This window comes from Alosa alosa, chromosome 12 (genome assembly GCF_017589495.1).
Source record: "Alosa alosa isolate M-15738 ecotype Scorff River chromosome 12, AALO_Geno_1.1, whole genome shotgun sequence".
NCBI lineage: Eukaryota > Metazoa > Chordata > Actinopteri > Clupeiformes > Clupeidae > Alosa > Alosa alosa.
In genome coordinates, this window is record NC_063200.1 from 21,639,008 (window position 1) to 21,663,771 (window position 24,764).

Below are 24,764 nucleotides of genomic sequence, written 5' to 3' on the forward strand. Positions count from 1 at the left end.
GGATGAAACTCATGAAACTCTTCTGTTCTCGTCCAGTGATGTATCCAGAGGAATAAAGTGTATTGTAAGAATAGAACGAAAACAACACTTCTTATGGTGTATCTTGCCAACCCACTCAAACGCTCTGTGGACCTTACTTATTCCGAGATTCTAAATCAATTTTTTAAGAGGACCGCCCTTCAAACGTCTGCGCAACCCTGTCAACCAGCGCTGTCATTGGTCATATTGCGCATTGCTGTACGCTGATTGGTTGGAGGTTGGTCAAAGAAAAGTTTGAGTTTTGTCCATTGTATTTTTTAAAGCAGTCGTTATGCCTGGAGCCTATAATTCATTCCTTCACCATTTGGAAAACACACTCAAGCTGTCTATTTGACCCTTTTTCAAGATAGCTTCCAGGATTCAGTTTGTGGCTATACACCACTGTTTGAATTACATTACAGATCCACAATTGGACATTTAACTGCAATGAAATCAAGTCCAAGACCAACAAAGACACAGAAGCCTTTCTTTTAATGAAGACACATGTTGACAGTTCTACATTGTGACACAAAGTGCCTTTTTAAAGCCTTTACAGTGAAATCCATAGTAACTCACCACCGCCATCCAATCCAAATGTTTTACCTGACCTGGCTGGGATCCAAACAGTAAAGGCATCGATCTCAACTGAAACCTCTACACTACAATGTTATGATATGCTGCTTATTGGTTTCCCAGGAGGAGCACATGGCCCAACTAAATTAATAAAACATAATTGATTTAGGACACACACACAGAGAGACACAACCACACACACACACATACACACACACACACCCTGGGGAGACATGATTGCACACACAGAGCCCACCAGGGAGAGTGATTAACCCTATAGCTGCTAATCGGAGCACGTCACCGGAGGTATCGATCTTGAGAACGTTTTTAATCAGCCACGGGCAAGTGAAGCACAGCTGATCTATACAGGGCCAGTGTGGTGCCAGAGGGGTGACATTGGGCACGCAGAGAGAGAGACAGTGAAAGAGAGCGCGCACGAGAGAGAGAGAGAATGAGAGAATGAGAGAGGGAGGGAAAGCTGCATTAGTGCACTGCTCACTGCACAGTACAGCCCTTTGGCTGATGTGCCAGGGGGGTGCTGATGGTGGTAGCTCTGGGCTCTGCTCTACTCTGTTCTCCCTCTCGCTCCCTTTCTCTCTTACATGCACACACACTCTCTCTCTCTCTCACACTCACTCTCTCTCTCACACACACACTCATACACTCACACACACACACACACACTGCATGGCAAAGTGTATGTCTTTTCTTGGTGAAATTCGAAATTGTGTAAGAATGTCTCTTACACAATGTTTCTTTGCTCTCTTTCTCTTTTCACTCCGTCTGTCTGTCTGTCTGTTTCTCTCTCTCTGTCTGTCTGTCTCTCTCTCTGTCTGTCTTTTTCTCTCTGTCTGTCTGTCTGTCTGTCTCTCTCTGCCACAGAAGTCTGTGTGCAATGTGAGCAGTGAATCGCTCCCCTGTGCCGTTCATTCACAGGGTCATACACTTAAGCCCTCAGTCTCTCTCTCTCTCTTTCTCTCTCTGTCAATGTTCTCTCTTACCCTGTCTCTCTGTCACGCACATGCTCACACATACATACACACACACACACACACACAGACACACACACTGCAGTGTTGGACCTTTGCAGATCATGACAGCAAGCTTAGCTTGCTGAAAGGGCAAATCCGTGTGTATACAACATTGTTTGTTTTAAAGCTATTATAACCATATGTGGTTCCTCAGTCTGGCAAAGCCTGCAGAGTCACAGCACACGCTGGCGCACAGCTAATGTTCACTCTCTCTCACACACTCTAGTTCTCTTACACACACACACACTTTTTTCAAATTCATGCATGTTTTCCCTCCATATCTATCACACACACACATTGTTTCTTTCTTTCCATCTTTCTTTCTCTCCCTAACACTCACTGACACACCTTTTCATATTTATGCATATTCCCCCCTCCATTTCTCCCAAATATAAGCCATCTTACACACACACACACACACCCACACAGAAGACTCTCACACTGCCTTTCTATGCTAGTTATTCTGTCTCTCCCTTCAGCAATATCATGTGCATGTGACGACTGATCTGAGAGCTGGGTCACTGCATTATCGTCTCTGTTTTTTTTTTTTTTTTTTTTGGAGGGTTGGGGTAGGAAGTGAGTCAAATCTTCAAATCTCGAGGCTTTTAATCAAAACTGAGTAGCAAGGCACTCGGAAGAGGAAGACAGAGGTGGATTAAGGCCGTAAGAGAGACGTAGCAGACTCGTTAGCTCCAGAAAGATGTATTTCCCTGTGGTAGGAGCTGATTGTCTTTAATCAGCAGGCCCTAGTTCTGCCCCAAATGGTGCCATGCATACCAGCTGGGGTCAGCACTTTGTGGTTTTTGCTCGCCTCTGGGAAAAAGCTAAGTAGGTTTCTGCTATAATTACCCCTGTTGTGCATCTGAAGAGTGGACTTTGGACCTTCAGTTCCGCCCAAGGAATATGAGGGTAAAATGGTGCCTTTGTTTTATTAACACTCTCTTGAAATGATTGTTTCAGATAGGATTGGGACCTTGTGCTGATCCAGGACTAAAATGACAAAAGCCAAAATACATCTGAACCTCTCTCCAGTTGTAACAAGATTGTTTATATATTAGATACAGCTTTAAGGACATGGCAGTCCTTGTTAAGAGTATGGCAATTCTGTCTTGGACCTCATGGCACTATACTGTGCTTTTGTGGAAATATTATAGTGTCCTTATTACGGTACTTGTATAAATACAATTGGATGATTGTTTCTCTTGAATGTGCTTCAGTTGACTGTTCGGTTTAGGATTCACTGGACAACTGGACCCCTCTCTGGACTTGACCTAGAATCACTCTACCAGTAGAGCAGCAAACCCACTCTGAGGAGGTTATCTCAAGGGCAGTTGTTAGTCTGTTGTTTTTTCCCCTGATATCCAATGTAATATTTTGGGCAGGGGTCCCTTGGCCGAGTTGTCCTGTTTGGGCATGAAAGTGACCCATGCCTTTATTGTGTGATTGGTAATCCTTGAATTCGGCATGGCAGGTTTTTATAAATCCTCCTATTCCAAATGCTCAGGAACAGCAAGTCCTCAGAACTCAATATTAATCCCCCTCGACAATGATTCACTTTGCAGATTATCTCTTGTATGCAAAACAAGTCCTTTTCAGTCCCCGCGGTGACTTAAAGACACCCACAGACAGACAGACGACTGCAGCTGTTGCATGCAATCTTATCTGGACACTGGATGAGACCAGACTGGACTGATTTAGACCAGCATGCCGATTTTGAGATTTGTCATTGAGGCACGCATACTCTTAGAAAACAAAGCCCTGTATGCAGTGGTGTAGTCTATGTGATACGCAGGACAGTATACCCACAAAAGCAGCACCATCTCAGTATACCCACTTAAAATCGGCAAGGATACGTATTAACATTTGGGGTTGATCACAGTATACCAACTACAGTACACCACTGCCTGTATGGAACACAAAATGATATGATCAAGGAACTTCATTATATGGCTTGGGTATATAAAGTGTATATTTCATAAGAGTATATACTATATACTTTTTCTACAAGCATATAAAAATCTGTTAATATGTGGTAATGAACTAGAGTTTTTGCACCCACCATGCATACATAATGCACTCTGATGAAATTACTCTCAATGACTTCCAGTCGGATATTTCAGTTTCAGATAGGAACTCTGAACTTTAAGTGGCGTTCCACGGAACTTTTTCTTCTGAGAGGTTGGAAAATCTCAACTTCCGAGTTTGTCTTGCATGCAGCATATGCGCTGAAAAGAGGCCAATATCTTAGAAGGCCCAGCACGGCCTAATGACCTTACCTTTGTGACCTCACACCTCTGCGATCAACGTCATCACCATATGGGCTAAGTCACACCAGAAAAGTGTGAACGCATTTTCACATGTGCTTGCTTGAACGTAGCACGAGGTGGTTGAGTTGTAGTTCATCATGTGACATCTCAGTTCACGTTTAGCAACATAACCAATTGGTGTTACACAATCAATTTGACATCACGTAATGTCAGATGAGATTTCTAGACAGGGAATTCACATCTGCATAAGTTGCTGCAATGACGTCATAATCTTGTGTGCACATACTTTCTTACACTTGACTGACACAAATGATCAAAATAGTCATGCAAGACTGGGTATACCACACAGAATACAGTATAAGTAATGACATTAAAGTTATGACACTGATGACAATGGAGAAATAGATACACAAACAAACATAAAAGTCTATGACTGTTTGCCTATTTGATAGTTTACTTGATCAATAATGCTGTTTTTGCCCATAAGCTGCCATATACTGAACATCTACAGAAGGCATTCATAGGTATACTACCCTCTAGTGGGTAAATATCTAACTACAGTTCAGCTGAGCTTTAATGTGCTTATTTAACAACTGATTTAACACATAAGTGAGGATAAAGTGCTTATATTTCAATCTGCTCGGTAAATGCATGCAACCATGATCATCTTCGCTTTTAAAAATGACAGAAATGTGGCACAGACTTAATAAATGTTGGAAGACCAGTGTCCTTTTGAATCATGTGCAGCCCATAAAACATGTAACTGCACTTACATTACACAATTTATATCACAATTTATTTGATAAAATTGATACATGCTATTACTTACATAGTAATCTACACATGACAAATGCAACAAATGGATGACTGTAGCCAAATCTCTGCCTCAAACCAATTTCTACTAATCGTGATGTTTCTATTAAGGCGATCATCCAGGATTTTGCACTCTCGCTCTCTATCTCAAACGCGCACACACACACACACACACACACACACACACACACACACAAGCCAGTGCTTTAATATGTTACAGCTAAAATACAACTTTTGGAAGGCTCAAATGTGAGAGTACTTGTGAATGGTTAAACTAAGACAAAATATAAACATGAATTAAAACCTGGATGTTACAAATGGCACATTTATTAAATCTATAACTGTACACAGCAGCAGCTAAAAAACATCTTATTCTTACCCATGGCAACCCCTGAATAAACTGTACATTATTAACAAAACAGTAGAGTGAGAAGAGTGTTTGTTGTCTTCACTGGTCAGGTCAAATAAATACACATTTTAAAACTTTGTTTATTTGCTTGTTTAATCTTTCACACTGGATACAGGCTAAGATAGTGAGGTCAGATAGCTGTTCTACGCTGCAAAGTACTGGCTAATTTAGGTGACCTCAGGAGTAACCACTGATCTCTAAAAAGACCACTGGACAGAGAATCTGTGGTTTCAAAACTGCAATTTGTTTTGTTTGGAGATCATTGGTTAAGCTAGTAGTTACCAGGTCCAGTAGTTACCTGGATATGCCAGTAAGCTTGCTTCAAAGTACAGCCTTCTGGTGTCTACCAAATTGCTGTGGTTACTCCATCTTGTCCCCATACATAGTAACTTTAGGGCCAGCAGGAGCAGGGGGTTCTTCCTCTGCAAAAGGCAACAAGTAAGGGTCCAGTAAGTCTCTGAGGGAACTGACGGTGACATGCTCATAAACACACACGAATGAATGCACGCACGCACACACGCACACGCACACACACACACACACACACACACACACACACACACACACACACAGAAAAACTGATGGAGAGATATAAATTTTGAGTGAATGAATACATGGTGTCCCTTACACCCACAGCAAAAAGCAATCAAATCTAAATCTTCTTAACGTCAAAGCTGAGACTCAATCATGCAGGGCCTATTTCTACAACAGCAGTAAACTCACTTGGAACAGTTCTGTCTGGATAGCTCCCTTTCTCAAGGAAGACCCAGAGGTCTGTGCATTTTTGTGTCTCCCAGCGCGTTATTGCATAGCTGCCAACCGAAGAGGCCACTGTTGGATCAAGAAGGTCACAGGTATTGGTATGACCTTTGCCACACTTAATGATTTCTATCAATGACCTTATTATGATTTACTTGCTCAGTGAGTGTGACAATTACAGCAAGGACGAATTATGTCGATATGCAGAAAGGAGGCTACTCACCTATTGACACTAACAGGTTCCACTGCAGAGGGTACGGGAGTCGTTTTTGCACAGCTCGTTGAATGAGAAACAATGCACCCGTGCCTGAAATGCAGACAAAAATCATTATAGTTAGGCTACTACCACTGTTGCCAGTGACTGTCATGTAAGATGACAAAATACATTTAACTCACCTACAATAACACTACCAACTCCTTTCATGAAGGCATGCGACTGACAGGCAGCATACTGTTGCAAACCCTGTTTGCCCAGGAATTTTGTGCAAAATTAAATACAATGTGCTGATGTTGACAGCTGCAAACTGGTCAATTAACGTTAACGTTACAATGTAGCATACATGCAACAGAGTTTGCTACTCACCGGATGCTTTGCTACAATTGCGTCATCTACTTTCGTAAGTCCGAGATTAACCATAATAACAGTTACTGCGGGGATAAATGTTAACCTTCAAAGAGAGATCTTAGTTCAGTTCCAGGTGTGAGTTTTGTTGTTATCTAACTTGTAACTTCCGCGTAGATAATCAAAGAAGTTAGCCAAGAGTGTGTGTGTGTGTCGTTTTCTACACGTAGAATTGGCTAGCGACATCAAGTGGACTGAATTTGAAAGTGCATGTGTTCATGTTAAATTTGTCTCAACATCACGTTATTAGTTGACTTGTGTTTACATTTTGAATCCTACTTAAATTAAGAATTATAATATGACGAATAGAGATCTCCAAAATCTAACTGAAGCACTGTAGTCAGCTTTAAATTAACATTTTAAATGACCACTGACTCTGTCACTATGATCACTGCCACTAGATATGAAATGTACGACAAGCATTAAATTAAATTATTTGATTTAAAAGGCATCAGTGGTATTGTAATATAGAGGAAATTGAACAGGATTAATAAAGCCAGTAAACACATGCTGACAACTTGGGATCTTTTATTGTGACAATCAATATTAGAACATATGAATTCCAACAAAACACTCCACATATTTTAAATACACACATCGCAAACAAATAGACATAGGCCTACTACACAATAATGTTACTCAGCACCGAAATACATGCGCTACCGATTACATTTCTACCACATGTACCAATAATCTGTACTGATAACATACACATCTATATCAGGATTTGGGGCAGAACATAGAGATTGTTAGATTGTCTCTTTTACCGTCAACATAATTTTTTTTCAAAAACATATTTTTTTGAATGACTGAAAACCACTGGGGAAGTGCCCCTCCTCCTTTAACCTCCTCTTCAGTGCGGTCCAGAGGGTTTAAATGCTGGTCTTTCTCAGAGTGGTATGATGGTGCCTTGCTCTGGCTTCACTGAGTGCTCTGGGTCTTGTCATAATTCTGCTGGGAGGAGAAAATATGGGCTTTACACAGTGACAGTTTATGCAAGAAACCCATAATGTTATAGGCAATCACTCATCCCTATTATACATTGAAATTCAACGGAATTCTCCTTGTAGCTATCCATCCTGTTTCCTGCGCTCAAAATTGATTAACCTTAACCGAGCAGTGCTCATGTTCCAACATTCCACCAGGAGCAAGGAGGTGAGGGCTGAGTTTTATTGGCTGTTAAACTCAAATATCAACAACCTTCCACTATGACTGAAGACTTCACCTTTAAATTATGTAGATTATTATTTATTTTTTTTAAAACTAGTTCTCACGTATGTATGTCATGACATGACATGCCATGGGTTCAGTACCTGTTTCGAATCGCCCTGTTGGAGTGGTGTCCAGTCCGATCCAAGTCAGACCAAGAATAACTAACGGGCTGAATGGTCCTCACACTGCCTGTTGAAGACATGAACACAGATACTAACCTGACACAACACTTCAGATAAGGTAGGGCATTCCATTACATGCATCATCCTTTGGAAACTGTGCAGTCAGGTGCTTCTCAGTAGGACAAGAAGCTTTAAATTGAAGAAAGGGAGCTGGAAAATACTTGCAGTCTTTTATTTTGGTGCAAACAGACTAATCGATTAACTCTGAGGAAGACACGGTTGTGTCGAAACGTTAGTCTGTTTGCACCAAAATAAAAGACTGCAAGTAATCAGTGTGCTCCAGCTCCCTATCTTAAATTTACAACACTTCAGATACTCAGAAACAAGCTGCCTCACTATATTGATAATCCACTCTTCAAGTTAGAGCCTGAAAAATACATACACAACTGGATACTGATACTCACAGCTATGAGGATTGATAAGGGGTAATCTACCCCTCTTTTCTGAGCCCCTCTTAGTAGCACTCCACTGCAGTAAGGGCTCTGGGACAAATGTCTTATTTTCATTTTCATACACAGTAACTAGAAGATGAAGAAGAAAGGAGGAGGATGAGATGGAGGCGTTTTAATGTTTAAATATTAAACAAAAGAAAGTTACACAGAATGGTTCGACAAACTCCTACCTGGACTGATTTTGGCTGTAATAAGAGCGCCATTCATCAGAGATGGCTGAGCCCACAGGTTAATCTCAGTCTTTGAGCGTCTGGACAAAGGGCATCTCAGGGGCACCATTAGTGGGCACTGTTCCACTTCAGCGCCCATCTCACCCCTCTCCAGGAGAGCTCTCACATCAAACCCACTCACAAGACCCTTAGATAAGACCAGCGCAGCGTTAAGGGAGATGTAAACAAGATAATGAGTTTCTCTAGACCACCAGAAAGAGACATGGTAAAGGAACGGTGAAAAGGTCATGTTTCCCAATACTTCAGAGTATAGCTACCAGTCATCTTATTTTTTGTCAGGAGTTTTTTTTTCTACACATTAGTTTTTAAATAGTTGAAACTATGCATAGAAAGTACACTGACATTGGAAAATATACTGTATAACAGATGCCTGTTGTGTATAGATTTGCACATGGTGCAGTAATACCTGGCTTGCTTTCTGAGTGCTCTCGGAGGCCGGTCCTTGCTCTGCAGATGGGGAATGCCTGGTGAGAGTAATAAAAGTCTCAAATAACTCAGCGCTGACTTTTATAAGCAACAGTCTCACCTCCTTTCTTTGCAAACCATGGTGACATTGTGCTCAGTTTTGGAAAATTCAACAAATAAAAGGGCGTATTAACTTTAGTTATTTTAACAGACTCTATGCTAAGATGTGTCAGCAGGACCTGTTCTATGTTGCTATGAATGACCTTAGTATATAGATTCCAGTCTTCAGCTGATTAAATCTGTCCCTTTCATAGTATACTCTCAGCACATTGTAAGTCATATACTGTATAACAGGTTTACTTGCTGCAGACAAACCTGTGTCTGTCTCTGATGGGGGTTGCCCGCCGGTGATGATAACCGGTGAGCTGGACCTTGGGCAGATGTTTGGGTGGTGAGTGTGACTTTTTGACTTTTTCCCTGACCGCGCTGGCCTCACGTGCCAGCGGAGAGGGGCCGGCCGTCTGGCGGCTGGGCGAGTACAGACATCTGAGACGGGGGACAGACGGACAGGACGGGAGACATTTACATCGGTAGTCTGGTTTCAGTTAAAAGGCTGAAGGTCACCAGACCACCTCTGAGTAACAAAAACCTGACAGTTATAACAGCATGCCAGAGGAGAAGCTATTTCAGTGGAAGTACAGTGAATATGAACCAATTGCAAATAATGTTGAAGTTTTTTGGTCAAACCTTTGCTGTCATTCCAATAAGGTAAATTAATGTACTTTACCAATTTAAACAACATACTGTTTGATATCAATATTATCAGTTGATATCCATGATCAAACTTTATTTTATAATTTCATTAGTATATATTTTATTAGTAATTTACACATATATAGTAATATATTTGACCAACAATACTTTTATCAGTGTTATTTTATCCAAAATATTAGCCAAACCAAAAATGTGTATTCTTACCTCAAATCCCCACACACACACACACACACACACACACACAAACACACAATCAACAATAAAGCTGCCACAACATCAGCAAAACACTCATTATATTAGCACTCACTCATAATACTCCAAGATGTTTACTCTCCGTCCTTACATATATGGAGGTGTAACAAGAAGTGAATCTTGAACCCTAAATCTTATAGTGTGACTCTACCTCTGAGTGTGCTGATACTCATCTCGTGCAGTCCTCTTGGTGACTGGCTGGCACTCACAGCGCCCCCTGGAGGTGATGGCCGTGACAGTGCAGGTGTAGGCCGTGTTGGAGGCCAGCCTCCGGGCCGTGTGCACGCGCTCCGTGCCCAGGTAGGCCACGTCGCCGTTCATCCTCAGCTCGTAGTTGAACAGCCGCCCCAGGGGCGCCAGCGGAGCTCCCCAGCATACTTGCAGCTCGTGTCGGCCGAGTACCACCACGGTCAGCACAGAGGGAGCATGGTCCTGGGCGTCAGCTGTGCTGGCCTCCACCTCTGCAAAGGGTCCGGTGGCGTCCCCCAACCCCAGTGCACACACACGCAGCCGGTACTGGGTGGAGGGAGAGAGCCCACTCACTATCACCCTGATGGAGAAAGAATGACATGGCAGTCAAGACTCAGAGAGGGAAAACAGAGAGAGAAGAGGCAGCAGCTCAGGAGTGTTCATATTGTGTGCTGTATTCAGGACCCACATTCACTACTCTTTGTGATGTATAATGGCCTCAGACAGCACTAGACAGTCTTACTAACAAAAAGCTAATTCGCAAAAATACTCTCCTATAAGGTGGCAATGTTTTCCACACCAGCATGATAAGAATGTGAATTCACAAAAATATTCAAGCAGTTCATAAAGGTGGATGTGCTGTGTAGTTCAGTCATGTTGTATAATCTACTTGGTCATTTGCACACATGTTTTTTAGTTTTATGAATAAATACTAGAAATGCTATTACTAAATGAACACTATACATAAATACAATACAAACTATGAATAAATAAGGTTATATTGCCCAAAAGAGTGTTAAGTGTCTCATTCTATTGTGCTTCCATGATTGCTGAAGCTCACCCAGGCTCGGCAGTGGTGTCCACCAGTGTGTCCCCGCGGTAGACGTGATACCCCTTTAGCCTCTGCTCTCCTTCAGGGGCCACCCAGCGCAGCCGCACCTGTGACGCCGTGCAGCCAATCACGCGTAGCTCCCGTGGAGGACCCGGCCTGAGTCTGGCCCTGTCTGACTCGACGACCACTGCCTCGCTGAGGGGACTGACATCCCCATCTGAGGTGGAGTGACTAAGCCTCAGTGAGAGTGCGGGCCGGTCCCCACGGAGGAAGGTTGAGGGTGGGATGGTGGTGTTACACAGAGGGCCATGGTAGAGCACTGTGTCTCTGTCCTGGAGACTAGGAGTGAATACAGAGATCTTCTTACTAAATATCAGTCTGACACCCCGGCTACACCAGGTGCACAACTGAAGCGATCCGTTCGCACTTCGCAGAGCATAAAAATTGTTTGAGAAGACTGATTTTTTGGAATATATGCACCGTCCAATGATTACGGTGGAAGCTAATTGTTGCCGCAGACGCGACGCGAATGGCAACGCTTCAGTTACGTGCCCAGGGTAGCCTCCCTGTGATAGTGTTGTTTTGACGGTTTTCCAAATCAATCCAGTCAGCTGTGAGATGGCAATGCACACTTGACTGTCCTTCAACAATCAGAATTTGCATTACATAGAATTTATATCTATCCACATACCATCTGTTAACTTTGCCTAATTCCCATTATGAGGCTGGGATACTTGTACCAGGTGATGCATACATAATAACTGCTCATGAATAAGAAGCAGGAGAACCTTTACTTAAGAACTCAAACTCGAACTCTTTGTCTGCTTTGGAAAGGTAGACAAATAGATACTTGCAAATGTATTAAGAGAGAAAAAATAATCCTCAAAAAGAAATTTTTTTTTTTAACCATGCCACAATTACTGGCACCCCTGCCTCCCTTTGCCAACAAAATTGCTCTTAGTCCTCTCCTACAGTATAACATCTCATAAAGTTGTAAATTAAAACGCAAGGAATTTGAGAGCATGCTTCTTAACAGAATCTCTCCAGATTATCCAATGTTTGTATTTCTTCTCAGAATAAATTCACTACCCTTCAGGGTTGGATTTGTGAAAGATTCTTTATACCTCTTTTTACTCATTTTTACCAGGGGGTGCCAATAAATGTTGTTATAACATCCACCCCCATCCTTGGATATAATGTATATCACACAAACAAACACACAAGTCAAAATACATAGAATGAAATAGAACTCAGAATTTATCCAATCATCTCACCAGTAAGTCACCTCCAGGCCACTCTCTGGGGTGCACTTCTCCCACGACACCCTGCAGGCCCCCTGCAGTAGCAGGTGGACAGTGACGGGAACGGGCTTAGGGAGGCGCTGCAGCTTCCTCAGACAGGCATTCAGCTCCTCCTGGAGCTCAGGCCCCGAGGAGGGAGAGAGGGACAGGGCCTGAGACACACACACACACACACACACACACACACACACACACACACACACATGTATATACATACATGCACGCATGCACACACACACACACACTCACACACACACACACACACATGCACACATGCACACATGCACACACACACACACACACACACACACACACACACACACACAGATGTATATACACACACGCACACATGCACAAAACGGAGAAAGATGGATACATTTACTTTCAATTTTGAAAAGGACCAGGATGTCTTAATGGCAGCCAAAACTGTTCAGGCTGTTCATCGTACCAACAACAACAAACATACTAGAAAAAAGAAAATACTGCCATGACGTAAAATACACCTATTGCATAGATGCCAGTAAGGCAGTAACAGCTTTCAGCACAACATAGCCTTATGAATTTAATCAGTGATATTTTGAAGGATAAACTGTGGAGATGTAAAATATGGAGAACAGGTGAACCTGTAGGTGCTTCTCCAGTAGACCATGTTCTCTCACTCTCAGAACTCCCCGGGGCCGGGAGACGAGCACTTTGGCTGTCCTGAATGAATATGAATGAGAAAGAGGGATGATGAAGATTTATTTAAGATGTTGAGGACGATTTTAACAAAAACAGAATACTGTTTCAGACATGAATTTACAAAATTCAGCTTCAAAACTATAGTTGCTCTGAACATAAAAGCCAAAAGGCAACAATATTATGTTTTACACCCTAATACTATGTGTACCATTAATCAAGCATGCACACTTATTCATTGGCTTGTCCAAAAAATTTTTTTTATTATATATAATATATAGAGTTGGAGCTGGGATTTGTGTCCCAATTATCACAAATTGTGTTTATATGTGAGTGTAAAAAGCTACCATGGTGATGCCTGAGCAATGCTTAAGTCACTTACAAAGCAGCAAACCAAGTGCTGTCATGCTCCGGTCTCTGCAACAGCTGCAGGAGGCCATCCATCAGTCCGGGAAAGGAAGGACTGTCCAGCACTAGGGCATGCCCGTCTTCCTCCGTTGCCAGGCAACTGAGTGCAAAGCAGGCCGTCTGCCCTGGATCTGGGCCCGCCCCTGAGCACAATAGAGCCTGCAGACTGCTGACCTGGAGGGATAAGAAGGGGCCTCATCGTCCACTTCAATTGACCCAAGCTTACAGCTCAAAACAACAGGGAATTTGGAGGAGTTTTGCTAGATCAGGTATGGGAATGGCACTGCTTGAAACTGTCACAACTCTGCAAGTATTTCAAGTCCATATCTCCAGTTAGGTCTGCTGACACCTTTTGAGTGGTGTGGACTGCAACTGATCTGTTTAAATACTGAAATCACACACCAATCCTTTTGTGTGGTCTGTGAGATGCAACAATGTTCTGACCAAAATAACTTGACAGACTTATATACTTGATCTATGAAGTCCATTTGTTGAATTCATAACAAACATATTTGGCTACTTTTTTGTGCATAAGACAAAGAAAGGAAAAAACATAACTAACCTAAACAAAACAGCTCATGTGTGAAGACCTAAACTATTCCTGAAAATGGATGTGAGCCAGACAGCCCCTGCCAACTGTGACACAGCTGGCAGATACACCTCCTACAGACATCATCCTGCTCCTCTAGCAGACCAATGGGAGGGGGGTTGTGCCATGCACTGAAGGTGTCGCTGGACACATCTTCATGACGTTGTAAAACACCAGAGAGAGAGAGTCAGCCTCTACGTATTAAAACTATATCCCTCAGACTCGTTGAACACATATCCTCAGGAGAGTATTAAAAGACTTTATCCACTAATATCCATTGAAAACACATCTGTACGTCTGTACATTTTGCTACATTTATTTACCTGTAACCTAGTCTTGCCTCGCCCTTTTCCAATTCACTAATCCAGGCTTGCAAAACATTATAGACCCTTATGGTTACTGCACCTGCAACAACTTGACCAATGTCACATATGTTCCTAATAGTCTTTCACCTCAGGCGTCTTTGATATCTGATAGTGTGAGAGTGAGCATCTGTCTCACCAGCTGATGTTCTCTGGCCTGTGCCAAGATAAGAGTCCTGCCCTGCTCACTGCCACACAAGCGGCCCACTGCAAAGGCTGCATTCATAGCCGTGTCTGTAAACACACCAAAAAAAAACACACACACACACACACACACACACACACACACACACACACACACACACACACACACACACACACACATACAGTGTTTAGCAAAGTATTTGCAAAATATTCAGTGAACCAACAAATTGAAACCCAGAAGTTTAAATGCAGACAAGTATCAAATGACACACTTAATTCATTATGAGTTGGGTATCACAAAACATATGTTTTTAAGATAACATTACCTACACAGGAGAGTTGTGGGAGTTGTAGCTCGTTGTATACACACTCACCTGTGTCGCTGTGTGCCAGGCACTGTGCCAGTCGACTCAGGGTCCTGGTGGCCGAGGGCTGGCTCAACAGGCTATGGCAGGCCTCCTCGCACAAGGACAGCTGGGCGAGAATCAGAGCAGCTGAGTTGACCATACCCTCCCTGGCGTGGCCCAGGAGGTGAGACAGGCTCTCCAGGACCTGGCTCAACACCTCCGGCTGGCCCAGTAGCCACTGACGGCCCTCGGAGCTCTCCACCTGGTAAACAGGCATCATCAGATCACACAGAGGGAGGGAGGAGATAGGAAGAGGGGGTTGTAGTAGAGTCACATTAAAAAAAATTAAGGTGAGCATCAGAACTCTGGAACCTTAGGATAAGTCAGCCACTGCTGAGGGAAAGCTTATTTTCCACTTTACAGAGATCTCTTATGCATGCACTCAAGTAAACATTCAGTGATATATGATTTTATTTACATTACCAAAGAGGCTATGGCCCCTGCAGAATTCATGACGATGTCTGGATCATCTTTGGTCAGGAGCTGTCCCAAGACAGCCACCAAACTGCCATTGCTCTCATGACTACATTTTTTCAGAGTCTGCCGAATAGTCTCACTCTCCATCAGAACCCCAAACAAGTAGGCTGCGCTGCTGCATAGCCTGCATAAATATATATTTTCTTTTTTTTTTAAAAATCACCTTATCGAAATATCATTCAATTTTGCCACAGCAGTGTGATTCTTACAATACCTTAACCATTTGGAACAATCCACCAGACTTTTTTATTAATCAAACAATGCAACTATTCAACTGTGAAACCAGGATGCTTAACTGTCCTATGGGCCCCTAAGTCTCTTACATGCAAACTGTAGCAGAGGCACCATGCATAGTGATAGCCCTGGCCATAGTTCAGCTGCTAGCCCATGCTACCATGGAGACACACATACATGCTCCCAATTGGATAGCTTTACAGTGTAAACACATCTTCCTGATCTGTCTCCCTGTTCTGAAATCAACTTACCTTTTTCAATAAAGATAAGTATCTCTACCATTATTATTGACTGGGGTTGAAAAACTCCTTTATGCAATTAGACTCCATTAAGGGAGAAAAATGAAATGCTATTTGTTAATGCACTCTGGCACTCATATCAATTATAATGTTTGGTCTCAGAGAAATTACATTCTGCTGGCCTAATGCGTTTTGGCACCATAATGTAATAATTTCATCCATCTGCCCTCTTTGTTTAAAACCTTATGCAACAGGTTTACTCATAAATGTCACCTAATTGAATAGCCTCCCACACAACAGTTGTCTAGGCTAGTCTACTGTATTGGAAGACGTGGTATCCTTGTTCCTAAAGTTGCTATAATAGCGCTTTTGATGTTTGCCTTTTCTTGTTGATGTAACCTATTAACAAGATATCATAAAGACAAAATAAAATGTTAAGTATTTTTCAAAGACATACCCACCAGTGATCCGCTGAGCACAGAATATGTGTAAGCACACGAATACAATCATTTTTCCTCTCTGCCCGAAGAATACTCTCCACCAGACACCGCTTACTCTCCTGAGTCAAGAGTATCAAAACTTCCACTGCAATCCGCACATGTGTGGGCTCAGAACACAGGAGATAGTCCAACACATTGTTTTTGTCACAAGGCGCCGGGCTGCAGGCCATGAACGTGTTTTGAAACGGAGTACCAAAGGATTACGCACTGCAAACAAACATAACAATGTTTTCATTACAGTAAATATAGGATACTACAAGCTTATAAAATCGACATAAATGAAATTAACCTTAAAATAAATGTTGAACTGTTACCAGATTAATGCATGTCCCGATTATATTCATTTGAAGAGATCGCAACGTTTCATATCAGAAGAAATCCGGGAAATCCCATTCGATGGCAACATCATTTGTAGGCTATCATTTGCGCTACGGTGGAGCCAAATTTGTTGCAACACAAATACTAATAAGCTATAGACTTGTCTAGGCATGGAACTTAATTGCATCCAGCATCAATGGCTACTTGCTATGCACTAAATACATACAATGTGCAAATGTGCCCTGCCGATGGCTCGGCGCTCCTACTGGCCACGACTTAGGCTTTAGTCCAATAAAGCGAGCGGTGGGAGAAGAGACCAGCCCGTTGTCTCTATGGTGATGCATGGGTAAAGGTTAATCATTCAATTTGAGTAGCTAAATATTAAACGGTCGGCCAGGGTTATTACGCTAAAGTTGGCGTACTACGCAAAGAAAGCAAATCATTTTTCTTTGTTTAATTCATTTTATTAATTTACAGTGATGAGAGATGGTCAGTTATTACCACCTTTATGCCCATTCACATATTCTTTACTCTATGTATTCTTGTACTGTAATATTCTTAGAAAAAAAATATTTCCCAGACAGCCCTCACTCTGACATCTCTCCCCCTAAACACAGATAAGTGTGAGAATACTCAGTGCACAGTGCTTCACCCAATCCAGATAAATAAGAAGTAAAAATCATAAGCAAAAAAAGAACAAATGAAACAACTTGTCACATGTATCTCTGCTGCTAATACGCTTAGGTGTCGGAGTTTGTCAGGGCTGGACCTTGATCGACCTTCGGCGTTTACGGAAGACACGCTTCGGGCATGTGTGCAAGTCCTTTACACAAACAGGTGGGGGATCTGTGAAGTGAAATTTATTATTATTATTAGAATAAATTACCATAAGTTGATGACGTTAAAAAAGTGTGTTGTGGGGTATGGACAGACACAAATAAAACAAAACTGAAATTCAAATAAGTTCCTTTCTCGTATTAAAAAAGAAAGGGCAAAAAAAAAAAAAAAGAAGCACAAATCCATTTCTGAGTCAACTTAGGTATGTGGATTTTTCAAGTTTTTCCCAGGACATCCCTCAAATGCGAGACTGGGAGACAAGTGGATGAGGACAATCAGCTGAAACGGTCAACTGGACACTGCGGCAGCATACGCAGAATAAATGCATCTGGATTTCATGATAGAGGGAACTAAACATCTTGACAAGTGAGCAAACCCAAAAGACAACACCCTACCCCCCCCCCCCCAAAAAATATATATAAAACAAATAAAAGAAAGAAAAATAAAATACAAAAAAATAACACCCTCCATTTACAATAACCACTTCATACATGTCCTTCAGTCAACAAGGGCATCTCGTACACATGCACACACATGTACACACATATATATACACACACACAGACTATCTCTATCTCTCTCTCTCTCCCTCTCTCACACACACACACACACACACACACACACACACACACACACACACACAATACTGGTAGTGTGAAGGGCCAGACGCGAGCATGGGCGCTCTTGGCAGGTGTATGACTGGGAGGTGATTAATGCGAGTTATGTGCGCCTGCATTCCAACAAGGAGAAGGGGGTGGTACAGTGAAGAGGTCCGTGATCCATAGCATCGGAGTTACAGCAGATAGAGTCCCTCAAAGCCAGCGCGGGCAGCTGACATGAAGCGGGAGGTGGGGTGGTGGGTCGAGCCGGGGCAGGTGAGCGAGAAGGGAGGGGGAAGGAAAACGGATGAGGAGTGAGTTCACGTTGACCGTCGACACTTAAAATGCAGTCCCATCGAAGAAAAAGAGTTCAGTGTGACTTCTCTCTTTAGATTTGTTTTTTCTCTTCGTCTTCTTTTCCTTCAAACCCAAAAACACACATCCATAGCAGCAGGTAGAGCTTTGAGGTTGCCCTTTTCAAAAGGAAAAAATGTCACCAAAAAAAATTCAAATAAAAAAAAAAAAAAAAGAAAGAAATGATTTTCCCATGTTCCCCTAATGGCTAGGCAAGCCACAGGTGTTTGACAGTTCAGGGAAGTATACTTTTCCTTTTTTTTTTTTTTTTTTTTTTTTTAAACTCAGCCCATGTTACCTACCAACTTCACCCACCCCCGGTCAACTTTGTCCATCAGCAGATATCCCGCCCCCTCCTCAATTCATCAATTCATAGATCTCACCCCCCCCACCCTCCCAAAGAAATATCCCCTTCTGCCCTCCTTTTCCAATCCCTCAGCTTGGACTGTGGGTTGGGCCGAACGGATCACCGCTCCGGTTCTGACTCTAGGGCCAGGACTCGCTTGCGTTCGCGGCACTGTTTCTTGTGGGCTGGCCAATCCCTCTGCTGGCATTGGGAACCACAGTAGCGTGCCACCTGGCAGCGCCCGCAGATGTTGAACTCCCTCAGCTGGGGGGCAAGAGAGAGAGGAGGAAGTTTGAGATTTTCACAAAGAACAAAAATTTAAACCCTCAATTGTTACAATTACAGCTGGATGACCCTCTAAGGTTGTGGCATTTTCATAGCCTTTGCATGCATATCTACAAAATGACATTTTACAAAAATTATAAACTTAGAAAAATGACAGTTACACTTTACTTGACAGTATCGACATAAGAGTGACATGACACTGTCATGAAAAAGTCATAAACGTTTATGACATAACACTTCTGTTATTAAGTGACATTCGGTTTTTGTCATAACAAGTTAGGGTTAGGATTAGGGTTAGGTTTAGGTTTAGGGTTTGAGGTTAGGATTAGGGTCAGGGTTTGTGGGTCATGACAGTGTTGTGTTCATGACTGTGTCATGTCACTCTTACAGTATGTCGATACGGTCAAGTAAAGTGTTACCAAAATTACTTCATGACTGTGTGCCTGGAATAGAACATTACATGAAAAAAGTTATACTGGTAATGTACCCTCTTCAGAAAGAGATTACTTATTTCACCATCATTACACATCTGAAATAGTAGTTTGTGAACAACAGACTGTAACACAAGGACCGTTCGCTGTACATTAATTATGCCATGTCCCAGGCTAAGAAAATGTCAATGAAAAATCTCCACTGAAAAAAAGCTTTGTGTCTAGGACAAGGCTTAATCCATGTACGGGAAACTGGCTGCTAGCATCTAGTCTAACATAGTCTAGTCATTAGTCAATCAAGTAGGTGTGATGTACACACACACACAAAAAAAATAAAATACAATAAAATTACAGTTTGTGTGTACACCAGGTTTTGAAGTCACTGGTCGGTTAATGTTCTGTACAGTAAGTCTGTAGGTACTGCTAACCTAAAATTCCCTGACAGTATTGTTGATGTGCAGCGGGAACAGTATTTTAAAAAGGGTTCAAATTTTTTTGGACATGAATTAACTAATCGGTCATATGGTCGTCCACTTAATATGCTTCTTTTTGAACTTGATTTTGAAACATGGTCTGCAAGCAAAAAAGCTTACTGTCGATAACTGTTAAAGACTGCACCATGTAAATTCCGCTTACTGTTGATTACTGTTAAAGACTGCACCATGTGAATTCCGTACACATCTGTATTGAACCTAATGTCCTGTACGAATACGTGTAGCTTTACACCCCTACGATCTAGTGTTGTAAATACTGAAGAAACATGTATTTGTGACAGTTGGGCAACGGTGGACGGTAAGCAGACGTACTCTCTTTTCGATGAGCGAGCAGGGTGGGTAGTGACACTCGTAGTAGGTGCATGAGCACTCCTCCTCCTCCACCAGCTCGCCGTTGGCGTTATAGTAGCGCGTGCGACTCAGCTCCAGGTACTGCTCCTCTACGGGGTCGGCAGGCACCTGCTGGATGGCCAGCCAGTACAGGGACTGCTCTCTGGAGGAAGGAAACACACACACACACACACACACACACACACACACACACATTAATACAAATCTACGGTGCAGTCTTTATTATGCTACCCAAGATAAGGAATCACAATATAATCGAAGACACCTAACTACTCTTTCAGTCTCTCTTTTTTTTGTATGGCAGAGTTGAAGGATTGGAAAAGAAACGTAGAAGAGGGATATTTTTTTCAATTCAATTAGCTTTACTGACATGACCATTCTTATAGTGTTACAAACTCAGTGTTAAAACTAAATAAACAACAATGTTTTCAAATAATTAAAAAACATTTTACTTTAAAAAAAAAGAAGCATCCAGCTCAATATACTGCAAATCTAGGACATATCAGCCAGTAGTATATAACTAACAAGGCCACTGTTTCAATGACATCACCTTTGTTGTCACTCTAAGTTCCAGTTCAAGGGTGTGTCTACATCCTGAACTCTCAGGACTGTTAGTGGCCAGTTACCTTTGTTTGCTGGACAGCTCCTCTGGTTTGGGAGTCCATCCCACAGGCACCAGGCGTAGGTTGTCAAGACGGTTGTCTACAGTGACCTGGTTTATGTGAACAACTTGAAAACTTGGAGCAATTCCACCTCTGTGCTTCTCCCTGTGGGAATAGAATTCATAATTACACTTAAGCTTAACACAAGGATGATGAAAATAATGATGAAGAGGAAGATAAAAAGCACTCTGCAGTGCTCCTGTAAGAGTAAAAGCCATGGTGAACACTGACGATTGAACTCACCAGAGAAGCTCGTGCAACGGCCGACCAGCCCAGCGGCCTTTGCCAATGTCGAAGGCATAGGCGAAGATTTTAGCCCCATTACCATCAGCATCTACTTCCATTCGGGCCTGTAGGAATTAGAGCAGAAAAACTGAGATGTATCCAAGGAGGTGATGCACTATTTTTAAAGAGAAACTATGCAGTATTGGCAATTTCTTCGCTGTTTTTGCTTCTTTTCGCTGGCTCTGTCATGACGAATATCTGAGAAACTCCAGCGCTACCTTGTTCTAGCCGTTAGCAATTAGTTGCACTCATTACAGTTCCTGACACCGAGGCCGTCGGCCCGCCGGCCCACAGTTGCAAGGGTGGTTTTTCAGCTCACAGGCACTAGGGGGAAGCGAGACGGCCACCATTCAACCCGAAAAAAGTAATATAATGTAAAGAGACATCGCGGAGTTTATTTTTTCGTTTTGGTAAGTAGCCGTAGGCCTATAATAAGCGGGATACTGTACAAAACGCCGGTCATTATTGGGAAAATAAGTCCCTTCAGGGCGAAGCAAGACCCCTCCGCTGGCGCGTCTGGGTCAGGTTCGACCTTTCGGGACTTATTTTCCCAATAATTCTATACATTAAGGTAAATTAAGCTAATAAAAAAAACTTGCATAGTTCATCTTTAAAGTCAAATGTTATGTCTGAGCAATGTTATAGGCCTTACTGCTGACTACAGCAAGACTAGGAATCTAAGGCACTGTCCACACTACTCCATAAAGAGTCACAAAACATTTGATAACCAGCTTCCATCCACGTTAGACACTGATAACATGGACACTTATCTTGTTATGAAATAACATTCTGCAGACAAAGACATATCAACAGGGGAGCAATTTAACCTTTAAGGTGAGTGCAAGTTAGATCCATGTCCAAGCAAAAAATATGTCTACTGCAGACCCTCTGACAAGTTATTGAGGGCTTAGGGCCGTCCCACCGTCAAATCGTAAAATACATGAGGGCTTGCTCACAGAACTCTTTTCCATAAGTTGGTATTTCTGCAGACTATACCTAAAATAATTAACAACAATCTGTAGTGTTGTGTTTTGAAAAACAGGTTTGCAATTAGGTTAAGCATAGACGCTTAAATCCTTCATGAAATGAAAATAGTATGCAATGTGGTGTGTCAGCTATGTCAAAAGTGTCCCATTCCCGTTAATAGTATTTTGAGCCCTTACAACCTTTCAAACTCACTAGATGAGGTCAATTAAGTCTTTGAGAGTTGAGGGTTTAGACCTTTGGCGAGATTTGGCCAGTGTTACAAAGGTAGTACAACCGTATATCAACCATGTTTCAGTCAGTCAATTAATAGCAACATTACCCATTTATTGTCTTAACTGATCAAAAAGTTAAGTGTCTCAGTGCTTACTAAATGTGGTATTTATGTATCATGATATGCATAATGATTATATTTTACTTCATGAAAAACATTATACTAGACAGATGCTTGAATACCAGAATTCAGGACATACAGCTTAAATGTGCACCAGGTGTAAAACAAGGAAAACCAAGTCACTTAAATGTGCTGTCTCCACAAAAAAAGGTTAAATACTAACAGATGCATGCTTTTTAAATGCTTCAAGCTCAACAACATTCACCCTCGACCCATGTGCTGATAGGGATTGTGATGTATTTGTTAAACATAAATAGGCCTACAAACTAAATGTTACTGCACCGCATGATTATCATAACTTCCATAGTGTATGAAATGAATGCATCTGCACATCTCTTACCTCAAAAGCATAATTTTCCACCAAAGGTATGTCCTGCTCATCAATCAGTGTGTATTTGGTCTATAAACAGAAATATAGAAATACAATTGAAATGTACATTTCAAGATTCTACTAATACACTCCCTGCTTGCTCACACACACAAAAAAAAACAACAATGCTGAACAAGAGGATCCCTGTCGGCTTCCTAGAACATGTTTATAGCTGTTATTGTGCGCTTATAGTGAAGTCTACATTACTTAATCTTATACTCACCTAAATGCCTTTGTCACGTAGATAATCACAAACACAGAATAATATACATTTAATGATGATAAACATAGCAACTCACACACTTTTCAAAGACAAGCACAACACAGTAAATGGACTTAACCAGATAATAGATAACTTTACAACATTATCCCGAGTGGGTCTCATGTGATGTGGTTGCATGTAGGGAAGTTTTTCCACATATCACTGCTCATCGGCTGCCCTCTAGTGTCACAGCCCAAAGGCCTCAAGCACAACGAGATTATGGAAAAATATCAATCAGCTAACCTCAACTGTCAACTGCCTATTCGCGACATAAACAAAACCCGCAGGTGATATTTGCATAATGGTTAACATAACAACGCAGACAAATGGCCGCGATACCTTGATGACTCGTGCTTATACTTGATTTGACGTTTACCCAATGTTAACCTAATTCTGTATCTCAGTGATGGAGCATCAACTGATTCTCAAAATGTTACATGACGTCTAGTTAGCATTACAACTTAGCCACTGTTTTCTAGTCACTGACAACACGCCGGTTCGAGTCACGTTGGAAGGGATTCCAGTCGACGGCTTCGATCATATTTTCAGCTAACCATCTCGGTGTGTTTAATGCTAAGTTAGCTGACAAAGTTAGCACGCTAATAGACGTTAGAAGTGAGATGCTCAGCTTAATCAGATTGTTAATGAACGGTGATTATTTCAAACATCTACATCAGCTTGGCACAAATTATATATCAAGTCACGTTAGGTAGGCTGGCTAACGCATGACATTTGGTGATATAAATGCAAGCCAAATGTTACGGTGTTCTCGTTGCTGGCTAACAAGCTAATGGGCAGGCACTACTGGTAGGCGGCTTCGTGCGACAAACCGAAATTCAGCAAACTAGCTAGTTAGCTAGCTGACTGGCTAGCTAATTATGCGCTCCCCAAAGGTAATTTATGTTCCGTGACAACGACTTCGACGCTGTGAACGGAAAAATTACATAGACAACAATTTCAAAACCACAGGTATCCGCAGGATTTCACGGAGAGCCCTCAACAAGCCATTTTGTAAATGGTTTTGCGATCCCCTCCCCTTCTTGTCGCACATGGCAGCCCCAGGATTCAGCTCACCTTCCCGGCCACACGGCCAAGTCGAACAATCCCAAGCTTGAAATCCGACATTAGGAGGGCGAGTAAGTGTGAAGCGATATGAGAAGGCGGGTGAGGCAATATCCCAACTATTTAAAAGAACAAGTGAGGGCGACCCCGTAGCCCCACGTCGCTCTAAGTTTGGTTTATTAGGGTCAGCCGAAGCTCGACTCTTCCCCACCCGCTTCCAAACCTCCGTCAGACACCGCTGAGTGGCGTTGGAAAACGGGGAAACGAGTCGGTGTTAGGGGGCGGAAGCAAAGAATGTTAACACATGGTCCAATTGAAAACTAGAACAGAAAGACATGTGTCCAATCAGTAATATTGTTGTATGACTTTAG

General features: G+C 42.2%; 4 protein-coding genes across 8 annotated transcripts in view; all 4 read right to left on the minus strand.

The window, feature by feature from the left end:
* sapcd2 (suppressor APC domain containing 2) overlaps positions 1-115 on the minus strand; it is a 12,793-nt gene extending 12,678 nt beyond the window's left edge. For both annotated transcript variants that reach the window (XM_048259668.1, XM_048259666.1), the window contains exon 1: positions 1-115. This exon is cut by the window's left edge and continues 919 nt beyond it. The gene's annotated coding sequence lies outside the window, so the exon portion shown is untranslated.
* Positions 116-5,009: 4,894 nt separating this feature from the next.
* On the minus strand, positions 5,010-6,603 carry tmem141 (transmembrane protein 141). The gene is made up of 5 exons (XM_048259246.1): positions 6,454-6,603; positions 6,267-6,333; positions 6,094-6,177; positions 5,835-5,942; positions 5,010-5,533 (listed from the first exon to the last, which is right to left on the minus strand). The coding sequence occupies exons 1-5, from the start codon at positions 6,505-6,507 to the stop codon at positions 5,472-5,474; spliced, it is 375 nt and encodes a 124-aa protein (XP_048115203.1). The 5' UTR covers positions 6,508-6,603; the 3' UTR covers positions 5,010-5,471.
* A 400-nt stretch (positions 6,604-7,003) lies between these two features.
* Positions 7,004-18,807, minus strand: LOC125305062. 4 transcript variants are annotated; one of them, XM_048259663.1, is made up of 16 exons: positions 16,674-18,807; positions 16,321-16,566; positions 15,333-15,510; positions 14,877-15,111; positions 14,498-14,592; positions 13,382-13,581; positions 12,945-13,023; positions 12,295-12,473; positions 11,030-11,359; positions 10,151-10,549; positions 9,349-9,519; positions 8,975-9,032; positions 8,509-8,695; positions 8,291-8,407; positions 7,806-7,893; positions 7,004-7,443 (listed from the first exon to the last, which is right to left on the minus strand). In XM_048259663.1, exons 2-16 carry the CDS (start codon positions 16,527-16,529, stop codon positions 7,365-7,367), a joined length of 2,604 nt encoding a protein of 867 aa, XP_048115620.1. In that variant the 5' UTR covers positions 16,530-16,566; positions 16,674-18,807; the 3' UTR covers positions 7,004-7,364. The 4 variants fall into 4 exon arrangements, with proteins under 4 accessions (XP_048115620.1, XP_048115619.1, XP_048115621.1 ...); XM_048259662.1 differs by having other exon boundaries at positions 7,004-7,446; XM_048259664.1 differs by lacking the exon at positions 16,674-18,807 and having other exon boundaries at positions 7,004-7,446; positions 16,317-16,485.
* Positions 18,808-18,866: 59 nt separating this feature from the next.
* Positions 18,867-24,650, minus strand: zmynd19 (zinc finger, MYND-type containing 19). The gene is made up of 6 exons (XM_048259196.1): positions 24,406-24,650; positions 23,040-23,099; positions 21,280-21,386; positions 21,001-21,141; positions 20,336-20,516; positions 18,867-19,077 (listed from the first exon to the last, which is right to left on the minus strand). The coding sequence occupies exons 1-6, from the start codon at positions 24,454-24,456 to the stop codon at positions 18,934-18,936; spliced, it is 684 nt and encodes a 227-aa protein (XP_048115153.1). The 5' UTR covers positions 24,457-24,650; the 3' UTR covers positions 18,867-18,933.
* Between the last annotated feature and the right edge of the window lie 114 nt (positions 24,651-24,764).

Coding starts and splice junctions, on each gene's coding strand:
- zmynd19 (XM_048259196.1), bottom strand. CDS start 24,456: ATGTCGGATTTCAAGCTTGGGATTGTTCGACTTGGCCGTGTGGCCGGG. Junction 23,100..24,405: donor TTGGCCGTGTGGCCGGGAAG/GTGAGCTGAATC, acceptor TTCTGTTTATAG/ACCAAATACACACTGATTGA. Junction 21,387..23,039: donor TGGAAAATTATGCTTTTGAG/GTAAGAGATGTG, acceptor TAATTCCTACAG/GCCCGAATGGAAGTAGATGC.
- LOC125305062 (XM_048259662.1), bottom strand. CDS start 16,529: ATGGCCTGCAGCCCGGCGCCTTGTGACAAAAACAATGTGTTGGACTAT. Junction 12,474..12,944: donor TACTGGAGAAGCACCTACAG/GTTCACCTGTTC, acceptor TGTGTGTCTCAG/GCCCTGTCCCTCTCTCCCTC. Junction 9,033..9,348: donor CCCATCAGAGACAGACACAG/GTTTGTCTGCAG, acceptor TACTCTCACCAG/GCATTCCCCATCTGCAGAGC.
- tmem141 (XM_048259246.1), bottom strand. CDS start 6,507: ATGGTTAATCTCGGACTTACGAAAGTAGATGACGCAATTGTAGCAAAG. Junction 6,334..6,453: donor CAATTGTAGCAAAGCATCCG/GTGAGTAGCAAA, acceptor CTGGGCAAACAG/GGTTTGCAACAGTATGCTGC. Junction 6,178..6,266: donor AGTTGGTAGTGTTATTGTAG/GTGAGTTAAATG, acceptor TCTGCATTTCAG/GCACGGGTGCATTGTTTCTC.